This window comes from Phascolarctos cinereus, unplaced genomic scaffold, assembly GCF_003287225.1.
Source record: "Phascolarctos cinereus isolate Bilbo 61053 unplaced genomic scaffold, phaCin_HiC Scaffold_726;HRSCAF=1367, whole genome shotgun sequence".
Classification (NCBI taxonomy): Eukaryota; Metazoa; Chordata; class Mammalia; order Diprotodontia; family Phascolarctidae; genus Phascolarctos; species Phascolarctos cinereus.
In genome coordinates this window covers 179,367,271-179,385,378 of record NW_027556098.1, presented here as the reverse complement: position 1 = coordinate 179,385,378, position 18,108 = coordinate 179,367,271, and the positions used below count along the sequence as shown (strand labels likewise).

General features: G+C 40.3%; 1 protein-coding gene across 2 annotated transcripts in view; it reads left to right on the top strand.

Moving 5' to 3' along the window:
- The window catches only part of CLMP (CXADR like cell adhesion molecule), a 123,757-nt gene extending 107,805 nt beyond the window's left edge, over positions 1-15,952 (top strand). For both annotated transcript variants that reach the window (XM_020984886.2, XM_020984885.2), the window contains 4 exons: positions 7,092-7,259; positions 8,218-8,340; positions 10,797-10,938; positions 12,413-15,952. In XM_020984886.2, coding sequence (XP_020840545.1) covers positions 7,092-7,259; positions 8,218-8,340; positions 10,797-10,938; positions 12,413-12,713 — 734 coding nt within the window. In that variant the 3' untranslated portion in view covers positions 12,714-15,952. The remainder of the gene's footprint in view (positions 1-7,091; positions 7,260-8,217; positions 8,341-10,796; positions 10,939-12,412) is intronic.
- Positions 15,953-18,108: the final 2,156 nt, after the last annotated feature.

The window sequence follows — 18,108 nt, the reverse complement described above, 5'->3', positions numbered from 1 at the left end:
GCAGAGGAAACAAGTAAAATGAGTTGCCTTCTCTATGGCATCTCTTAAACTTATCCGGTCCTACATGAGTAGTATATCTATTCTTTGATCCTCTTCTTTTGCTCAGTCTAGCTTTAAAAAACTTTAGGTCTTAGCTTTCCTCACCAACCTCAATTTACTCTGAACTTTAGCATTCTTGACATTATTTTTACTGGACCATTGTTGTTGTTTAGTCCTTTTTTTCAGTTGTGTCCCACTCTTCATGACCCCATTTTGGGGTTTTGTTGGCAGAGACTGGAGCAGTTTGCCATTTCCTTCTCCAGCTCATTTTACAGATGAGGAAAATGAGGCAAACAGGGTTAAGTGACTTGCTCAAGGTCATATAGATAGTTAGTGTCTGAGACCAGTTTTGAACTCAGATCTTCCTGACTCCAGCTTCATTAATGGACAATTAGAGTCTGACAACAGACAAGGGAAGCTAGGGAAATAGGCAGTCAAACGGGAGTTCAGGGCTCTTTCAGAGGACGAGGAACAGGGCAGAAATTCTATATATTAATAAAATAAAAGACTGGGCAATTGGTTAGAATTTCCTAAGTTGCTCTCTCTAAGGATCTGAAGTGCCAGAACTAATCTTAACAAACCATCTCTTAGGGTTAGCAAATCATTCATCAGAATCTCCTGGCTGTGCTATGGGTAGCTATTCATTACCTGGTGTAGACTGAAATGCCGCCCTGTTCTACTATCCTGGGTGAACCTTTTCCCTAGCTCTCAGGAAATCCTCCACGAAGGGACCACCCAACACAACAAAGACCTTCCAGTGGTTCTGTAGGCATGATCTAATTCCTCTGGGGAGGTACCCCCACTGGATCACTGGACAAGAATCCGACATGAAGAGAGCCAACAGCTAAATAAATGTTTGTAAATGGTCTAAAAAAAGATGATTCTTAGAATGCCATCTGACACTGCCACTATCACTGTGGAAGTGAATGGAGCCCCATGGGATGAAGGGCCCATTTTTACCTACAGTTAACAAATAACCCTCCCCCCAAAAAAAAAATCCACACTATACAAACTCGTATCTTGGTAGTTAATGGGGCTCATCTCCCAAACCATCATGTCCATATAACACACAGCTCCTTCCTCACTAAAGAATGGGAGCTGCATCTGTAGGATGAAAATGTACAGGGGAAAAAAAAGATCAAGTTCAATAAATAGTCTCCGTTGATTTGTATTACTTCCTTTATTTTCTATACCCCATAACAACAACAACAATAGCTAGCATTTATAAAGCATCTTAAAGTTTACAAATCACTTTGCAAATATGATCCCATTTCATCCTTACAAGAACACTGGGAGGTAGGTGCTGTTATTATACCCATTTTACAGATGGGGAAGCATCAGAATTTGAACTCAAGTCTTCCTGACTCCAGGTTTAGTGTTCTATTCACTGCACAACTTAACTGCCACATAACAGAATCTGAAGATAGCCTTCTAGGTTAAAATGCCACTTATTTCAATCGATCTAATACACTTAAAAATTTATCTGAAGGGGTCCCAGCAGATGAATGATACCTTTCTCCCCAAATTTTTATATTTCTTAAGGTTTCCAATGTTAGAACATTAACTACAAACCCAAGTGCCCCTTTTGCTTAGGAAAGATTCCCAGTCACAGATTTTTTAAAAATATATTTCATCATTTCTTCCATGGTAAAGAGTAGTTCCAAACCTAAGAGTTAAACCTATTCAATAGCACTGCCAGGGACTGAAGGGGCTGGAAGATGGGAAGACATGCCAAGGTGGTTGGGAGATGGGGAGGGACTCTCAAATGAAGTCAGTTCTAAGGCAGCACACCTACACACTTTGCAGTCTGATAATGTGGTATTCATTTCCTTTCTGTTCAGCATAGGTGGGTTTTTTTTTATTTGCTTGTTTTCCATTTTTTTCCTCTTAATCAAGTTAGTAGAAGATAAATACTTTGAAGAATAAGAATCATCTTTTATGTTTAATATTCCTATATAAAACTAATTAAGTCACTTTTTATTTAACTCCTTCATAAAATGTTAATACAAGAAGATCTAAGATCACCCCTTCTCTTCCCAGTCCCCTTTACAGAGAAGGCAGCTGGCCCTGGGGAGAAATGACTTATCCAAGATCATGAAACAAGTTAATGCTTGAATAATGCAGCTTCCATTTAAGCATATTGAGTCTAATAAATTACTTTATTCATCTATGGGGAGCAAACAGCTAAAAGCCCAGCAGAGTCACTTATCTGATTAAAAATTTATCTTGGCTAAAGCCCTTTGGCTCTGTGGAAAGCTATTTGGCAGTTCGGTGTTTGGTTTTTTGAGGGGATGACAGTGCCTGCTGATTGAGGTTTGAATGAAGAAGAGAAATCCCTTTTAATATCGTGGAATAGTAGCACATAGACAGTGTATCCATCTCTAAGTTTTAAGAATTAAGAAACATAAGAAGAATTAAAACTTCAAACACTCATGTTAAGTTAGTTTATCTTTTAATATCTGTGTGGAGAGTGGGTACAAATCTTTTTAACCCCATTCACTTCTCTAGTTTTAAAATGCCAGAGAATTAAATAAATACAAAAGGATAATAAGGAAACGGTAAGGGCAGATAATGGCCAACTGATTAAAAAGTATTCTAGGATCTCCCTAAAGGGGAAGATTCCCAGAGTTCTTTTTACATTCAAATCTTTCGAAGAGTCTTGGGGAGGAAGGTGAGGAGGGAGAGGGAGAAAATTTTAAAACTCAAAAGCTTGTGGAAGTGATTGTTGATAAAGCAAAATAAATTATAAATAACAAAGAAAAAAAATACTACCTGGAGCCATTTGTAGCATGTTAGTGGGTGAACCCAATTACCAAGCATCCAGGGATCCTCGAAGGTAAGTGTGGGCAGTGGATAGAGCTTAGGCCCTGGAGTCAGGAGGACCTGAGTTCAAGTGTGGCTTCAGACACGTCCTACCTGTGTGACCTGTGTGACCTGTCACTTAATTCTATTTGCCTCAGTTTCCTCATCTGTAAAATGAGCTGAGAAGGAAATGGCAAACCACTTTTCTTTGCCAAGAAAACCCCAAATGGGGTCACAGGGAGTTGACGGGACTGAAATGACTGAACAACAGCAGAAACAAAGTGAGGAACAAAGAAAGGGCAGCGCTAGAAACTAGCTAGCAGATGGTTAAATATCAAAACAAGTGTCTTTTCACTCGTCTAGGTCATAAGCCATTTTCATCATCACTCATAGAACCTGTCAATCTGAATTAGCGAGACAGCAGTCAATATAGCCAAAATTGTGATTTTTATATGGGGCAAGGAATGTAGATGCAGAAGCAAGTACTGGGGAGCTGGAAGATAGGTGGGAGAAGAGGTTCTTGGGTAGAGGGAAAGGGGCTGCTGCTGCTGAGGGATTGGGACTTCCTTTGGTTTCTTGCGGTAAATTGTTTTGCATAACTACTGAAAATCCATGGAGAAACCTTGGGAATCTCTAAAAGGAAAGTTTAGGACATTTAAGTAATAGAGGCTGGGAGTGATAATGTCTGGTCAGCCTTAGGCAATTCATGGGTCTGGGAATGGGAACCTGGACAGCTTCTGTCAGCTGCATTTGACAAACCATCATAAAAGCCCCCATTTATGTAATGATTTAAGGTTGGCAAAGCACATCACATAAATTATCAGTCTCTTACAAAAACCCTATGAGTCTGATGCTACCATTATCCCCATTTTATAGATAAGGAAATTGAAGCTCAGAGAGCTTGCCCAGACTCACACAGCTAGAGTCTGAACAGAGATTCCAAGCCAGGTCTTCTGATTGCCTGTCAGTCCAGCATTCTATCTATTACCTTGCAGGATTCCTTAGATTGTGATCTCCTAGCCCCAGTGCAGGGACTATGCTTTGCCTCTCCTCATATCACAGTGCTTAGCACAATCCCTGGTACATAGTAAGTACTTAATAAATGCTTTATGACAGACTGGCCGATTTTCAGTCATAGTGTTGAAATTGAGGGGTGGGGGAGACCTTAGAGGTCACCTAGTCCAACCCCTCATTTTACAGAGAAGGAAATGGCAAACAAGTGTGATTTCCGATATGGTCAGTTAACCTAGTGGCAAAGTCAGGAACCACATTTCATCTGTAAAATTAAACCCTACAATTCTTCTAGTCCATCGCTGCCCAAGGAAATACATATTTTCTATGTGCACATTTGAATAGGGTGCCTTCCCTAATCTTATATCGTGCTTGATTCAGTATTGGCCTCAGTAGATGGATGAGGAGAGGAAGAGCTAACTCTTTCCTTTCAGCTATTCACCCATTTACAGGGGAGGAGTCTTACCTTAGTACTGCCCAGCGTGTCTATTAATTTATTAGGCTAGAGTGCCTAAAACAAAACAGGCAGATATGATCTCATAGGCATCCCTGAGACTTACAGGGGAACTTTGACTGGAATAAAACTTTGAAAGGGAAAACATTATTTATTATTATTATATTATATATTATTAATTATATCAATATATTAATATATGTTACATATTATTATATATAGGTCAATATCTTATCTATTCTTTAAGTGGACGCAAATGCACTGTAGATTAAAAAGAGGTTGGTTTAACAATCCCACCCATACACTTTTCAAATATATGTTCTTCTGCTATGTGTAGAAAATGAAGAAATTGTTTAGTCAGAATTGGATTTATCAGGATTCTCTCCTCATCCATCTTGTCTGTAGCCCTAAGGCGTTTTGTCAAATCTTCTATCCTTTGATGAATGGAAGTATACTCTGTGGAGTAAGGAAGACTCATCTTCCTGAGTTCAAATCTGGCCTCAGACACTTACTAGCTGTGTGACCCTGGGCAAATCACTTCACCCTGTTTGCCTCAGTTTTCTCATCTGTAAAATGAGCTGGAGAAGGAAATGGCATACTACTTCAGTATCTTTGCCAAGAAAATTCCAAATGGCGTCAAAAGAGTCAGACTGAACTGAACAACAAGAAGTAACTAGCTACTCTACTTTTGGCAGAATTTATTTAGTTAGTTAACAGATATCTAGATGAATGAAGTCTTCAATGATTTCCAAATTGTGCCCTTGTGCCAGGATAATGTTATGTTTTCCAAACTCTTCATTTATTTTCTCCATATATATCCATTTCACCAAGTGGCCTGTTGTTTACTTATTCCAGTGACAAATATGAATACTATTTCTTGCTTCATTCATCTTCGACAAAATTCTCCCTACTAGACTTCTGGTTCTTGGATTACTTTACATCACCATATCCTTTTGAATAAGCTTTTCCCTTTCAAAGCTTTATTCCAGTCAAAGATACCCCCTGACCAAGTGTCAGTGATACCTATAAAATCAAATTTGCCTCTTTTATTTTAGGCATTCTGGTTCACCTGGCTTGTTACCTATATTTTGTTTATGTGTGCATATTTTGTGTTTTGTTTGTGCATGCCGTGTGTGTGTGTGTGTGTGTGTGTGTGTGTGTAGATAGGGAGATAGATAGATAGATAGATAGATCGATCAATAGACAGACAGACATCTGACTCCATGGGTTTTATTGTTGGCTACTTTCATCAGTTTCTCTCCTCTTACCAAGCATGTCTATTGCTAGTATTCTCATTGTAATAGGCAGTTTTCTCCTCTTCACAATCTGCTTTGTCTTTACTCTTTTTTTTATTGGATTTGCAAGAGTAGAGGCAAATATGTTTTTGCTTGCCTCTATCACGTGCTCTTCTTCCCAGACCAAGAGTTCATCATTTCTTTATTCTTAATTGTCATTCTAAATCTTAGCATTATTAGATTGTTATTTCCTAGAGGAGCAGGGACTTGTCTTTTGGCTCTTTCTGTATCCTCAGCATTTAATGTAGTTCCTGGCACATTTTCGTCATTGTGATGAGTTCAGGGGCACCCCAAAATGTTGGGGTGCCACCTGAAATGATAAGGAACAGCAGGTGGGTTCTAGTGTCTGAGGGAATTCACTTGGGCAGTCTCCAATGTAAAGAAAGGTGTTTATTGGAGTGATGCACCCAAGCAGACCTGCTCCCATAAGGGAGACAGTGTAGCCCTGCTTCCCATAGGAGACAAACGTGATTTTGGGGGTTAGGTGTCTGGGTTAAATACAATTTTATGGAATGGGGGAAAGGGACAAGAGAATGGGAGGAGCAAGCATGGCTCCGAAATGCCTGGGATATCAGGTAGTCCGGGGGTGCCTTTAACATACAGATAAGCAAAGAGAATAGGAGAGGGGAGGGGAAAAGTTGTTCTGGAATTGGGGATGCTTTGTGAAAGCACACAGATAAATCCATAGTGAGGGGCTTCAGTGCAGTCTTCTTTGATCACTTTTCTGGCTGGTCACATCCTGCATCCTGCTTGCTCTATCTACTTCGAGTCTACCTCACCTCATTAGCTTAATATGACTGAACAGCTAATGAGGTGAGGTAGACACAACCATGGAGCAGTGTTGTTCTGTAATTTCAGTCATGTCTGACTCTTCATGACCCCATTTAGGGTTTTCACGGCAAAGATACTGGAGTAGTTTGCCATTTCCTTCTCCAGTTCATTTTACAGATGAGGAAACTGAAGCAAATAGGGTTAAGTGACTTGCCTAGGGTCACACAGCTGGTGTCAGAGGCCAGATTTGAACTCTGGAATATTATTCTTCCTGACTCCAGGCCAGGCACTCTAGTCCAGGCACTCTGTCCACTACACAATCTAGCTGCCACAAAGTAGGTGTTTAATTAATGTTTATTGATTTAATTGCCCTATAACCAGCTGAGCTAACTCACCTTATAGAGAAAACTAGTTTTATCTAAACTGGCTCATTTTCAGTGATTAAACCTACACTCACGGTATTATTAAATGTCTGGCAACATCTCTTCTAAAATTATTTCTAGGCTTTGAGGAGGGAAAAATGGAGGGGCTGTCTCTACTATGAAAGAGGGGAAATAGGGTACCATGATACACAGGGAGAGCAGGAGAGGGAAAGCCACATCATGGGAGTTATACAGCACGGCTGGGTTCCATGCCAGACTGACTAATCATCATCCCAGAGTCTTACCCTTTGGGATCTTTGGTGGCTAACTGTATGATGCTTGTTCTTATGATGCTAGTGAAACCATCGAAACCTAAATGTGAGCTAGAAGGAGTGCTGACTGAGGGAGGGGACCTGACCTTGCAGTGTGAGTCATCTTCAGGCACAAAGCCTATTGTGTACCACTGGCAGCGCATCAAGGAAAAGGAGGGAGAAGATGAACACCTGCCCCCGAAATCACGGGTTGGTAAGTCATCTTTCTACTTTCCCATCAAACTAGCAGATTGAGTGTAGGATTCAGAGTCAAACAAACTGAATTCTAAATCTGTATTTACCAGCAATTTACTATATGACTTGAGCAAGTTTCAGGAAGTCCATTACTCCATCTATAAAATGGACACATAATAGCTCATCCCTCTCTTCTTCATGAAAGTGGTATGTTATATTCAGAGGACAGTGGAAAGAGCCCTGGACTTGTTGCCAGAAGATCTGGGTTCAAATCCCAGCTCTGCTATGAACTATCTGTATGATTTGGGGTCAGTAGCATAACCTCTCTAATATTTACCTATAATAATATAATATATAATAATATAATAATAATCTACCATTTATGTACAATTTTAAGGTTTGCGAAGCACTTTATGTATGTTACATACAACTTTGTAAGGTAGGTGCTATTGTTATCCCCATTTTTTGGATGAAGAAACTGGTACAGAAGGTATGTTGTGACATGCCTACAGTCACAAAACTATTAAGTGTCCTGGGCAAGATTTGAACTCCACTCTTCCTGCCTCCCAGTCCAGCACTGTATCCACTCCCCCACCTAGCTGCCTTATGATAGGAATACTGAAATGTCGATAATAATCCTACTTTCTTAGGTTGTTATGAGGAACTAACCTTGCAAACAATAAAACTCTGTAAATTCAAATTACTTTTATTGAAAGGATAGAGCAATCCAAGTCATTCTTATTTTGTCTTACTTGGTATTCTCTAGAAGCACACTATCCCTTGTTAATTTTAGGAAGGTACCCAAAATAAAAATACCCCCCAGTTTCTCCTCATTGGTTAGTAGTGAATTTTATTGATGATTCAATCAACTTGTATTTATTAATTATTAATATGCCCACAGTGCTTAAAGTGCAAATTTAGGTAGCCATGAGCCTGCCTAGAAAGAACTTTAAATTGTCTTTCTGTTTTGTGTTAAGACTATGAAAACCCTGGGCGTGTGTTGCTGCAGAATCTCACTTTATCTTCCTCTGGACTGTATCAATGCACAGCCGGCAATGAGGCGGGGAAAGAAAGCTGTGTGGTTCGAGTGACTGTGCAGTGTGAGTATGGGAGGGCAGCGGAAGCAATGGAAGTGTGGGAAGGCAGCAGCGGAAGCAGGGAGTCTTGCTCTCTTGAGTTTCCTTGCAGCAAGTACTATGTTTCAGGGACAGAAAATCTGAGCATTAACAAGGTCAAGATCAAAGCTCTATTTCCTAGAATGATTTCATAATTTCCCAGGTGACTAGGGAAGATTTATTCTACCTGAGCCTGGGAGTGGACTTGCAAACAAGGGTGAAGAATTTGCCAATCCATCAAATGTATTTAGTAGCCTGTCTACCCTTCCCCAGGAGGGCCACAGGGAGCCAAAGAAAATTAACATTCCTTATTTATTTATTCATTCATCCATTCATTCATTCATTTATTTATTTATGGCTGGCCTATACCACTACTCATTCAGGACAAGAATAAAAGAGGGGTTTTTTTGTTTGTTTGTTTTACAAAGACATCCTTATTTATTGCTGGGGGGGCAGATTTTTGGGCAGAAGGAAGGAAATAGAAGGAAAAGAAAAAAATACTTGTTAATTGTTTAAAAATCATAAATTATAACACACAAACACACAGTGTCCCTAAAGATACAGTTCTGGATGTGCCTTTTTAATAATTTGCCATAGTCAGTTTGTCAGCTTTAGACTTTCTAACAGGAAGTCCAAACTCTAACCATGTAGGGGACTCTCAGGGTCTGCTTGATATAGTAAGCAGTTTGTTAGCCTCATGATCTGAAGGTCTTCCAGTGTGAGCCTTGTAAGAGCAATTGATTGCTGGTATTTTTTAAAAGGGATATCAGAGTATATATGATGACTCCATGGACATAGGGATTCTAACTACTACAGTAAACCTTGAGATAAACCATTTGAGGACATATGGATAACTGATGGCCTTAATAGAAGCTCCAGGCATTTCAGAAGTAGGGTGAAATTCTTGGTTGAGGGAGCCTCCAAACCCAAACAGTTTAATAGATGTAATCTGCCTTTACCTCTCTAAGTTTCTGCTCTCACATCTATAAAATGGGAATAATAAATCTCAAACTATCTACCCCTTATGGCAGGTGAAAGATGAAAAGACTGAGGAAACAAAGGTTTGATAGTTCAAGCATATTGATTTATTAAGCAATGCATGGCAATTGTTCAACAAACAGGGCCCAGATCTTCTTACCTTAGGCCTGAACCCAGAACAGAGGGGGACACAGATTCTTACACATTAAAAGCAATTAATCAAATAAGACCAACTAATTAAAAGGAAACAACACAACATCAGGTAATCTGATTTCTAACTGGAAGAAAGGGACTTTCCAAGTTGGGAGGAGGAGAGTGAACAGGTGTGCAATTCCCTGAAATCAGGAAAGGCGGTGTCTCACTCCTCCCAAGTATCTGTAAGCAAAGGAACATGGAAACAATAACTGATTGATCATTTTGGGTCTGGTTTTCAGATAAGACATATGGGTTGCTTGAAATATACAACTGTGAAAATTTCTTCCATCAGTCTTTGGATCTAAGTTTCTGGTCCTTAGTTAAAGGTCTCTAAACAGCAAGTAGAGGGGATTCAGTTTTCCAGACAGGAAGGGCTAGGTTCAAACGACACAATAAGGTTTTTTCCCAATTCTCACAATTGAATAAGCTTTTCTCACAAGACAAAATCTGGGGGGCAGCTAGGTGGCACAGAGCATTGGCCCTGGAGTCAGGAGGACCTGAGTTCAAATACGACCTCAGATATATAACACTCACTAGCTTGTGACTCTGGGCAAGTCACTTAACCCCAATTGCCTCACATTAAAAAAAAAATTGGGTTAGACCCATAATTGGATAAAAGGGAACTGAGCTAGCTCCAGAATTGAGTCATAAGATGAAGTCAGTAGGGTTCACCCAATTTCCACTAACACTTGCTGTTTCAATCCCCTCAATTCCTTCAGCCCCTCTCAAGTTGTTGTGAATAAAGTACTTCATAAACTAAAGAATACAGTGTAAACATGAACTATCATGACTATTTATTATTATTATAGTTGTTGTTGTTAGGCTAGATGTAGAAATTTAGAGGCTCTGAGTATAAATTGGGGAAGAGAAATACCAAGCAGTTAAGTGAGCTCCTAGCCCTGCCTGAATCCTACTTCTAAGTTCCTGTGGCTAAATCTCACCCTGAGTCTAAGCCAAGGACTCCATTTTAATTCATTTTTATTATAGGGGGAAGGAGAGAGAAGAAAGAGAACCAGAAAGGAAAAGGATATAAGCAGAAGGTTATTAATTTACCAATCCCTAGAACACTTGCTCCAAAGCTCAGTTTTTTAATGATCTTGATTGCAAAAACATAGAAAATGGTAGTGACTCACCCCAGAAAAGAATGGTGGTAGTTGTTTTATAATCAAAAGCGAAGCACTCCATAACCCAATCTGAGGTTGGTGTTTTCTAAGTATCTGGTTTTCTCAGCTCATGTCCAGTTCTGATTCTGCTTTCTGAGGAAACAGATGTACAAAGCATTGGCATGATTGCGGGTGCAGTGACGGGCATGGTGGCTGGAGCCCTACTGATTTTCCTCTTGATATGGTTGCTCATCCGAAGAAAAGACAAGAAAAGATATGAAGAAGAAGAGAGACCCAATGAAATCAGGTAAAAAAAAATTCCCAAACCTTTGCTAGATGTTTTGATTCTTTTTCTGTTTAAAAAAGGTGAAAAAGAAGAAAGGCCTGCCAATCACCTAGGCTTATTACCTCAGGGTTATCCTTGACTCTTTCCACTGCCTTAACCCCCACATCCAATCAGTTGCTCCAAGTCTGGTTTATTCTCCTTCCCTAACATCTCTTAAATATGTTCTGTTCTCAATATTCACTTTGCCACAAAACTGGTTCAGGCCCTCTCATCTGGATCATTGTATTATCCATTCTGCTCTCTGAGGCAAAACAGCATAAGACTTAATTCCTTTTCCTATCATAATCTTCTACCTCTGTTCAAAGGAAACTTACACAGTGCACTTAAAAGAACCTATCCAGTCCCATTTAAAGCTCCATACAGAAATGTGACCTTGCTTCTGTATTACCTTTCTTAGGCTTTTTCTCTGTTTTCCTATGTGTTTATCAACATTTCCTATTAGATCTCTTGATCTCTTTCCATTCTCCCAATAGATACACACACATAAACATGCAGGCATCCTCCTGTCAACAGACTCCTCAACACATTGATAGAAAATTTCCCCTCTAACCTCACTAACACCTTCTCTCTTACCTTAATGCACAATGCCCCCACATATTCCTGTAACCCTTTTTAGGGGTAAGCCCACAACCAACACCCCTCAGCAGAAAGCAGTCACTTGAGAATATCTTTCTCATACATTCCTTTCTCTTTTCTGCATGCTGTCACTACCCAGATTCTTGCCCTCATCACATAATGTCTTTGGGGTAGGTCTTTCCCACTCCTCTGTTCTCTACTAACCTGTCACATAGATCTTCCTAAAATGCTTGTCTGATCATGTCACCTCCACCTATTAAATAAACTCCAGTGGCTCCCTTTATCTCCACAATCAAATAGAATATCCTTTGTTTGGCATTTTAAAGCCCTTCATAACCTGGCCCATAACCTTTCTAGTCTTGAGATACCTGACTCCCCTCTAGATACCATGAATCAGATCCAGTGATAGGGCCTCTTACTGTTTCTTAAACGGGACATTCCACCTTCTGACTGGGCATTTCCACTGGTTGTCTCAAATGCCTGGAATTCTCTGCCTCCTCATCTCTGCCTCCTGGCTTCCTTCCTCCTAGCTAAATTCCCACCTTCTACAAAAAGCCTTTCCTGACCCCTCTTAATGCTAGTGACTCCCTCTGAGATTTATTTCCAATTTATTCTGTTTATATCTTGTTTGTACATAGCTGTTTGTATGTGAGCCATTAGACTGTGAGCCCCTTGAGAACAGGGACTGGTTTGTTCTTTTTACTTTGGCTTTTATTGGTATCTCCAGCACTTAGCATAGTGTCAGGCAGAAAGTAAATGCTTAATAAATGCATGGTGATTTGATTTGAGAAGAGCATCTCTGCACTTAGACTCAGGCTTTCTCTCCTGAATTTTAATCCCCTCTTATTTCTGTCTGCAGAGAAGATGCTGAGGCACCTAAAGCTCGACTTGTGAAACCTGGCTCCTCATCCTCGGGTTCCAGGAGTTCCCATTCTGGCTCTTCCTCCACCCGCTCCACAGCCAATAGTGCCTCCCGAAGTCAGAGGACACTATCCAGCGAGGCTGCAGCCCAGCCAGGGGCAGCCTCCCACCCCTACAGCTTGGTGGGGTCAGAAGCAAGAGGCCCAGAGCCAAAGAAAGTCCATCATGCCACCCTATCCAAAGCAGGGACCATACCCAGCACAGTCCCCAATCAGAGCAGAGCCTTCCAAACTGTCTGAGTTGAGATGGACCCTCCTCCCATATACTTTCCTGATGATCAGAGTCTTGGGATACTCCTGGTTACTTGGACCTCAGTCACCAGCCACCCAATCCCTTCAGGACAGGGAGAGAGGTCATTGAGATGACTACAAACATTGCAAAGGACGTGCCCATCTGAGTTCTTTGTTTCAACAGGGCACCAAATAAGGATGATATGTGAACTAAGTAATCTACAAAGAGGCATTTCATTATGATTTAAGACTGGAATGGGCAGGAGAAGCTCATTCCTACCTATCTCTTAGCCAGGATACCTGGAGAGGGATGAGCATGCTAGAGTCTATTTGGCATCACTGCTCTGATTTACTATTTCCAATAAGAAATAGGGTTTTGCTCATGATTTCCTATGCACCTGTACAGACACCTGTTGAGTTACTACGTTTATGCAAATATGCAAGCAGGGCCCACAAAGATGTGGATTATTCAGATGTTCACTTACCTGCCCAGTCTAGTTGGTTCACCACTTCTGAGAACACTGAAACACAGAACCCTGACTCTCATCCTGGTTTTAGTTCACTTGTGGGAAGGCTTGCTCCTCAGTTTTAAGGGGGAATTGAAGAGGTCCAAGAAAAATATGAAGCAAAGGATTCTTTCTATATTCCACTTGCCTGGAATCCTCCTACTTAATGGCAAAGTTCTGTAAACAAACAAACAAACTGAAAACTTCTCCAGGGACTTGCTAAAGGTATTAGTGTTTTGCTCAGGGGATTTCTGAGAAAATCAAGAACATACATGTAGGGCAATCTTGCCTTTTCTTTCTTTTCTGTCTACCAGGATTTTTGCTTTGGGGATCTATGTAGGAAAAGAATGTTCATTACATGTTCTAAAATAGTATTAAGAAAGTGGTCTTCAAGAGAGAAGGGATTCTTAGTGGATAATTCACATTTATAGAGTGCTTTACAGTTTGGAATATACCCCACCTCTCCCAAACACATGAATAGTGCAAATATTCTTATCCTTGTATTTCAGATTAGTAAACTGAGGTTCAGAGGGGCTCAATGAATTATTTATAGCTACCTACCACTTGAACCCAGTTCTTCCAGCTCTTTGTTTAGTGCCCACTTCACATGCTGCCTCTTCACACCATGCTGCCTCTGAATGCTACAGATGTCCCCTGAAGTACCACCCTTGTCTTCTCTTCCTGAGACCACAAGCAACTCACATTTCCATACCAAATGAACAGAAAGAGGACTGTCTTTTTCACATTTGTTTCTAAGGAGTGCTAAAAAGATTCTAAGAAGTTCTGTCTCCACTTGGGGAATTCTGCCTCCTACTTTTTCCATAACAGCTGTGGCTCTAGAAACCTTGGGGATTCTTGGGCTTTGAATGATCCTACAGACCAGGCTTGACAGTCTTTCTGATGGTAAATATTAAGTACTCCCCTTTCTTGGGAGAGTGAGGAGGAAGGAAACTAGTTTCTATTATGCTCTTTCACTGGCTAAGCATGGTGAATATAGATACAAGCAAAAAGAAAGATAATTCCTGCCCTCTAGGAGCTTATGTTCCTAGGGGGATAGAATACAACATAAAGGGGGGGGGCATGTATCTGGCCACTGAAGTAGACAGGGCCAAGAAGGTGGTGGTAAGCAGGTGGTTTGGCCAATAAGAGAGCACCTGTCCAACTCTTAGACCATCAGCAGAGATCAGTGCTCCTCTAGCCCTCGAGGCTAGAGGTAACTGTGCAACACAAAACCAAAGTTGGGAAAGTATTTTGTGGTGGGAGCACTGGCTGGCCAAGTATTGGTCAGGCTTGATTTTCTCTCACTTAGCTCATAGGTTAAGCCCTTGGCAGCTAACCACTTATCTGTTAGCATCTTAATGGGGAAAGGGAAGAATCCAGTAGGAATTGTGAATAAAAGGCAGAGGTGGGCCTGGGGTGGGGGGGTGCTACCAAATCAAATTTCTTTCATACTTCATAGTTTTATCTATATTGTTTCAAAAATCATCTCTTCTACTTATGGCATGATGACTCTCCTTTTAAGTAGATTCAATTTCCCCTTCTAGAGCTGGTGACACTATACACCCCCTCCCCCCTGCCCCAACAGACATACAGTCCACTCACATTTCACTGTCTTCTGAGGTGTCCTTGAGAATAATTAGTGAAGTAGAACACAAGGGCAGAATCCTAGGAGAGAAAAGGTAAAGCTAAAGATGGAAATCTGTATATGTATAGCTTCTCAAATGAGGGTCTGGGTATTAAATATTCTAATGGAGACAATAGTTTGATTAGCAAGTACTTAGCAAGGTTACTGTCCCATCAGTCTGGTTTTCCATTCATCACACAATATTATATTCAAGCATTACACCCTTATTGGCTCTATATAAAACAAAGCAAAAAAAAAAAGTAGAGATATGGGAGCAAGGCATTACTCTGTGGAATCTGCCTTGGAACTTGTCCAGTAACATCTTCAACTGAGTTAAAGTTATATTGGAATTCACAGGCCTTCCAGATTTCCATGGAGGCCTCCTTTATATCTTCAGTAATTTGCTATTTCAAATTTTGATTAGTGTTCCAGATTTCCTTACCATCTCAGTTTCCTGCCTATGCTTTCATCAGTTTGTCCTCTTTGGATGAAGAGAAACAAGTTTGGCTCTTTTGAAGAGCCTAGTTATCAGAAGACTAAAATCCCTATCCAATGCTCAAATTATTTTGGAACTTTTCACCATGGAAATATACAACACATTCATAATACAGATTGTTTGCCTGGAAGTAAGAATTAGAAAGGAAAGCTGCTGGGGTATTTATTTAGAGAAGCTTTACCTGATACTCGGGAGGTCTGAAGATAAAGGCAGATCTATTGCTGTTCCAACCTGTATTCCATCAACCATTGATTCTTTAACAAAGGACCAAAAACCCCCCAAATTTGGAAGAAACTTTGTGCATGAAGGACTATTTGATTTGCAAAAAAAGGATACAAATGGAATGTTGATAATGTTTAGAAAGAAACCATTTTAATAAAATCTATAGACCAAACAATTTTATATATTAATGTATTTAAGACAATGTTACACTGTATATAAACTTTTGAAGTAGAGTTGCTGTATGTATTTTTTTTTCACTTCTGTTGCTAAACTGAATTTTTTCCTCTCTTAACTGATAGAATTTAGTGTGTCTGGGACTGTATTTGAGCAACATGGAAGCCAAATATTTATTTGATTCTTTTGAATCAATAGCTTTTAATAAAATAAAGGTGATACAGTAGGAGAGTCTGCAGTTCAATTGCATTGGGAAAAGTGTTTATCAGCTCTGTGGCTCAAATGAAGAACAGAAGGATTAAAATAGATTTGAATATGGTCAAATTTAAATAGATAGAATGCCAGGCCTGAAGTGAGAAAGACTCATCCTCCTGAGTTCAAATCTGGCTTTAGACACTTACTAGCTGGGTGACCCTGGGCAAGTCACTTAACCCTGTTTGCTTCAGTTCCTCTCTGTAAGATGAGCTGGAGAAGGAAATGGCAAATCACTTCAGTATCTTTGCCAAGAAAACCCCAAATGGGATCATGAAGAGTCAGACATGATTGAAATTGACTAAATAACATGATCAATTTGTCAAAACAAAAAACATGATAATGGTAGCATAGCACGAAATTGCATTTCAAACACGGGAAGGCAGGAGGAAGTCTAGCCTTAGCCAACTTTTCAGGTGTTTGCAAACTACAAGAACTCAATACAATTTATTTACAAAATAAAATCAGAAGATTGGTTTTTCAGAGAGTTCAGCTTCCTTTCCCCACTAAACATTATAGAAGTCCAGCAAAGACGAGGGATATTACTAAAACAATACAACAATTCTTTGAATTTACAAAGCATGAAAAGATTAATTTCTACAACCTACTATTAAGTTGGGAGAAAGTAGATAGATGGAATATTTTCTCTGTTCACTAGATTAAGAAACACAGCGCATTCAAAAAACATTAAACTCTTATGTGCACAATGCTGTACACAGCTCCCACAGGACATGGTCCCTGTCTTATAGTAGCACAACTTATAAACACAAGATCACAGACTTAGGCTTAGAAGGGACCTTGGAGGAAGGTCATCTAGTCCAACCCCTTCATTTTATAGATAAGGAAACTGAGGCCCAGAGAGTTTAATTGATTTGCCCAAGATCAATACAGTCACTAGGTGGTACATCCAGGATGTGAACACAGGTCCTCTGAGACAAAATCTAGTACTGGATGACGATAATAAAGATACTGGATGGTAAGTGAATTAAAGAAGGATTTAGAGGGTAGGTAGGAAATAAACTAGAAAAGGGGGAGTAGATGTGGCAGACTTAAAGAACAGAATAAACAATAACTAGAATTAGGAAAGACCAATGTGTGGGAGGCACAAAGAACAGTAATACAGTTCAGTTGCTAGAGAAAAAATGGCAAGAAGGCAACCAACATAAGGTTGGAAAAGCAGGATAGTAAAGGGTCAGAGAGGGCCTTGAATGCCACGTGCTATAGGGTACCACTGAAAACTTGCAAGCAAAACAGTGAGTCACATGAAGACAGATCATAGAGATTAGTCTGGTGGTGGCCTGAAAAAGGTAAATTGAAGGCAACAGTAAGGAGGTTCTTGCCATAGTCCAGTCACAAGGGGCTGTATTTGGGGGATGGCAATGAGATAAGAGAGGGGACAGATATGAGAGAGAAGAAGAAGAATCAAAGATAACCCCAAAGTGTCCAACATGGAACCACTGATAGAAAGAGAGAAGTCAGAAGGAGGTTTAGAGGGGAAGGTAAACTTAGTTTTGGACATACTAGTTTTGAGGTATTGTTGGGAAATCCAGATAAAGCTAACAGGATCATAAACTTAGAACCAGAAGGCACCTCAGAGGTTAGATGGTCCCAGAGCCAGAAACAAAAAAGTAGGTGGGAGTTTGCCCTACATGTCATAGGAGGGCTGCTTCTTACCCACCATACACCATCATTTGTCTGGCACACCCTCCTCTCGCCACCCACATCGTTCCATGGCCATCGTACTCTTCTCTCAGTCCTACATTCCTAAGAGTGTCAACTGCCCTTGACACATCCCTCTGGAAAGTATGAGATGAGAAAGGGGTGAAAGCAAAGGGATGGGCGAGAGAAAAAACTAAGCCCTAAGCCCTATTTTCCTCTGTTCTCTTGAAACCCTCCTATATTATTTATTTTTCAAATTGATAACTAATGCTAAATTGTCATCCATATCTTCCTCTCATTCATTCCCTCCTCTGCTGCTTACTGAAACTGGCTACCATCCTGGCATCCTCTCCAAGGTCCTAGATGAGTTCATTTACTCCTTGCGCTGGGCAGCTAGGTGGCACTGTGAATAGAACACCAGCCCTGGAGTCAGGAGGACCCCAGTTCAAATCTGGCCTCAGCCACTTCACT